Genomic DNA, 2,730 nt, shown 5'->3' on the forward strand with positions numbered 1-2,730 from the left:
ACCGAGGTTAAACCATGACACCTAGCTTGGTCAGTTTTTGGTAACTACAGCAATGCTTAAAGAACTTGGTCAGTTTTAATTCTGCTCTGCTTCAGAGCATCTGTGAGGAAAGGTGGACAACACCAACGCACTTCCATTTGCTCACTGCATATGCCTGGAATATTATCCACGCAGTGTAAAAACAGCAGACTTCCAACCTGCAATTTCTATCCTATAGATATTTTTTTTCCTGAATCTCTCCTACCTGCCATGGGCAAATGGGTTACTGTCTTCCAATACCTGCCAGTGAAAAAACTGTAAATCCTGCTTGCTTTCCTTATTATGTCGGTTTAGTCATTAAATGATGGTAACAGTTTCCCTTTTTCAGGTTTTACCAGCTCAAATAATTACTTTATTTGCACACAGGCAAGACTTCGCTCAATCTAGGGACATAAGTACATGTCCCAATGGTAGCTCTGAAACACCTTGCAGCCATGTAACTATCTTCCTGAAATCTAGTAGCACTAATCCTGCCACACCTCTTTAAGATGAAGAGCATTTCATGTATTTTGCAATACACCTTGCAAATTCGGCCTTAAAAAAAAATCAGACATCAAAACCCTGGAGCATCTTTCATGGTTTCCTTCGCCAACAAGTTTATATTCTCATTCTATTTGTAAGTTTACTGGCAAAACATCCACCACTCAGAGACTCCTTTACATACAGAGACCTGTTATTTAGTGTGTTTTGTAGTTTTTGAATTTTTTATTTTGCTTTTTAAATACCCATCAGCAGGCAAATGTCCAAAATAAGCAAATTAGTCCACATAAACGGGTGTACTGACACCATTCACACATGATGTAAGCCACAAACAGCAGAGGAGGGAAACAGTCACAGATCAGCTCCAAATACAGCCCTAGAAGAAACAGTGTCAAAGGGTATGAAAACTGTATCACAGGAGAAAAACTGAAGCATCACTTAACTTGTATCAGGTAGGCGTGATCAAAGAAAATCACTTCATTCAATAACATCATTACTTGTTCTGAATCAAAGACAGGATCAGAAACCCAGTCTCTGTTAAATCAAAAATACTGACCAGAATGAAAAATTTGGATTGCTATGGCTAGCTTTCCCATCCATTTGTTCCTATCTAGTAAGTCTTGGTGCACTGACCAAACCAGCAACCGAGAGGTACTTTAATCTGCCCCATATTGGTATATTGTCTCGTGTTGTCTCAGAGGTTTTATGAAGTTAGTGCACTGAATCTGCAGACCAGCTGTAATCAGGTCAGCAATGAAAACAGAAAACACTTTTATTGTCTTCTACAAACAAGTTAGAATCATAAAATTTGATACACTGTGGGCGATTAGAAGTAACTTTCTTTTCTCCTTCACTACGTCCATAGAAACTGCCAGAAATAGTTCTCTCTTTCAATAAAGAAGTGACTCAGTAATATACTACACAAGACTGGTCTTTAAAAAACAAACAGGTGCTTTAGGAAAAGTTTAAAAAGCATTGACCTTTATAAAACTGACGAATGCAAACCTCAGAATAAGGAAACAGAACCCTCTGTCCTTGAAACTCTAGACACCCTACAACATCCCCAACACAGAGCAAGGGAACAGGTGAGTCTCAGTGCTGCTTCAACTGGGGCAGAAATGAAAGACCAGAAAGGAGGGTGGAATAGAAGGGATATACCTCAGCTGAACTGAAAATACACTCAACACAATTCACTGACCTAAGTGGGAAGAGGTTACTCAACCTGCTTTCGCCCACCCAGAGCGGGTTAACCTAAACCATACCACTTCACTTGCACCGCAGGCTAGGAGGGCATGCACGCCCAGTTACCACAACTCAACTGACAGGCGGTAACACCACTGCGAAACTCAGTTATGTGCTCAAAACACCTTTAGTGTTACGAAGTGACAGTCGTGTTTGGAAGTTTAGTGCTTGCTAGCAGTCACAGCTCATCGTCGTTCAGCTGAAGTAATCGCGTAAATAAGGACAGAGCGATGGGGTGTTTGTACGCCGTGTTGGATCATCTCTCACGAAAAATCCTGGTATTGTTTAGTACTGTTAAATTAAGTTTTTATGTGTTTTGTCTTTTACTCACTGACTGACTGATTCACCTCCAGTCTTGTCTCCTCCATCTGTCTCCTCGTCAGTATCAGAATCAGCTCCAATCTTGCCTAGATATACACGTTATCAAACATGAAAATTTAGGCAGTTAATATAATTAATACTATATAGTTAGGCTTACTCTTAATTATTAACTCTATTGCAATCAGCAGAAGAGGTAGATTTTCTAAATTTAGACTTACTCAAAACCAAAGACCTTATTTGTGGGTTTTCTGACAGCCATATGGTTGGCATTTTTTCAGTTACACTGTACTACAAAAAAACCAGAATAGCTATTGCTAGTACAGTCCTATGGGCCCAAAAAATGAAGTACAGGAGACAGAATTAATAGAAGGCACTCCACAGCATTCAAGACTCAGAGAGTTCCACTTAATTGAGAAGATGGCAGTATGTTTACAAACAAATTCTACAGCCCTTAAATATCAAGTGGAAGTTCAATAAGACACTGAAAAGCCGGAATAACAGATCCTTAATCAAAGTACATGAACTGTGTCTCTCAGCAGAGCAGAGGGATCCACCAAGAATACTTTAACTACACCGAATACTCTAGTGCAATTGATAATGCAATTGAACTGGTATTGCAGAATGTCAGATTTTCCCAGCAGAGAAGCA

General features: G+C 39.6%; 1 protein-coding gene across 1 annotated transcript in view; it reads right to left on the reverse strand.

The window, feature by feature from the left end:
* Positions 1-2,092: 2,092 nt before the first annotated feature.
* LOC104510353 (caspase activity and apoptosis inhibitor 1-like) overlaps positions 2,093-2,730 on the reverse strand; it is a gene marked incomplete at both ends in the record, with an annotated part of 3,424 nt that continues 2,786 nt past the window's right edge. The window contains one exon of the mRNA XM_010152577.1: positions 2,093-2,168. Coding sequence (XP_010150879.1) covers positions 2,093-2,168 — 76 coding nt within the window. The remainder of the gene's footprint in view (positions 2,169-2,730) is intronic.

The sequence above is a fragment of the Eurypyga helias genome, unplaced genomic scaffold (genome assembly GCF_000690775.1).
Source record: "Eurypyga helias isolate BGI_N326 unplaced genomic scaffold, ASM69077v1 scaffold3665, whole genome shotgun sequence".
NCBI lineage: Eukaryota > Metazoa > Chordata > Aves > Eurypygiformes > Eurypygidae > Eurypyga > Eurypyga helias.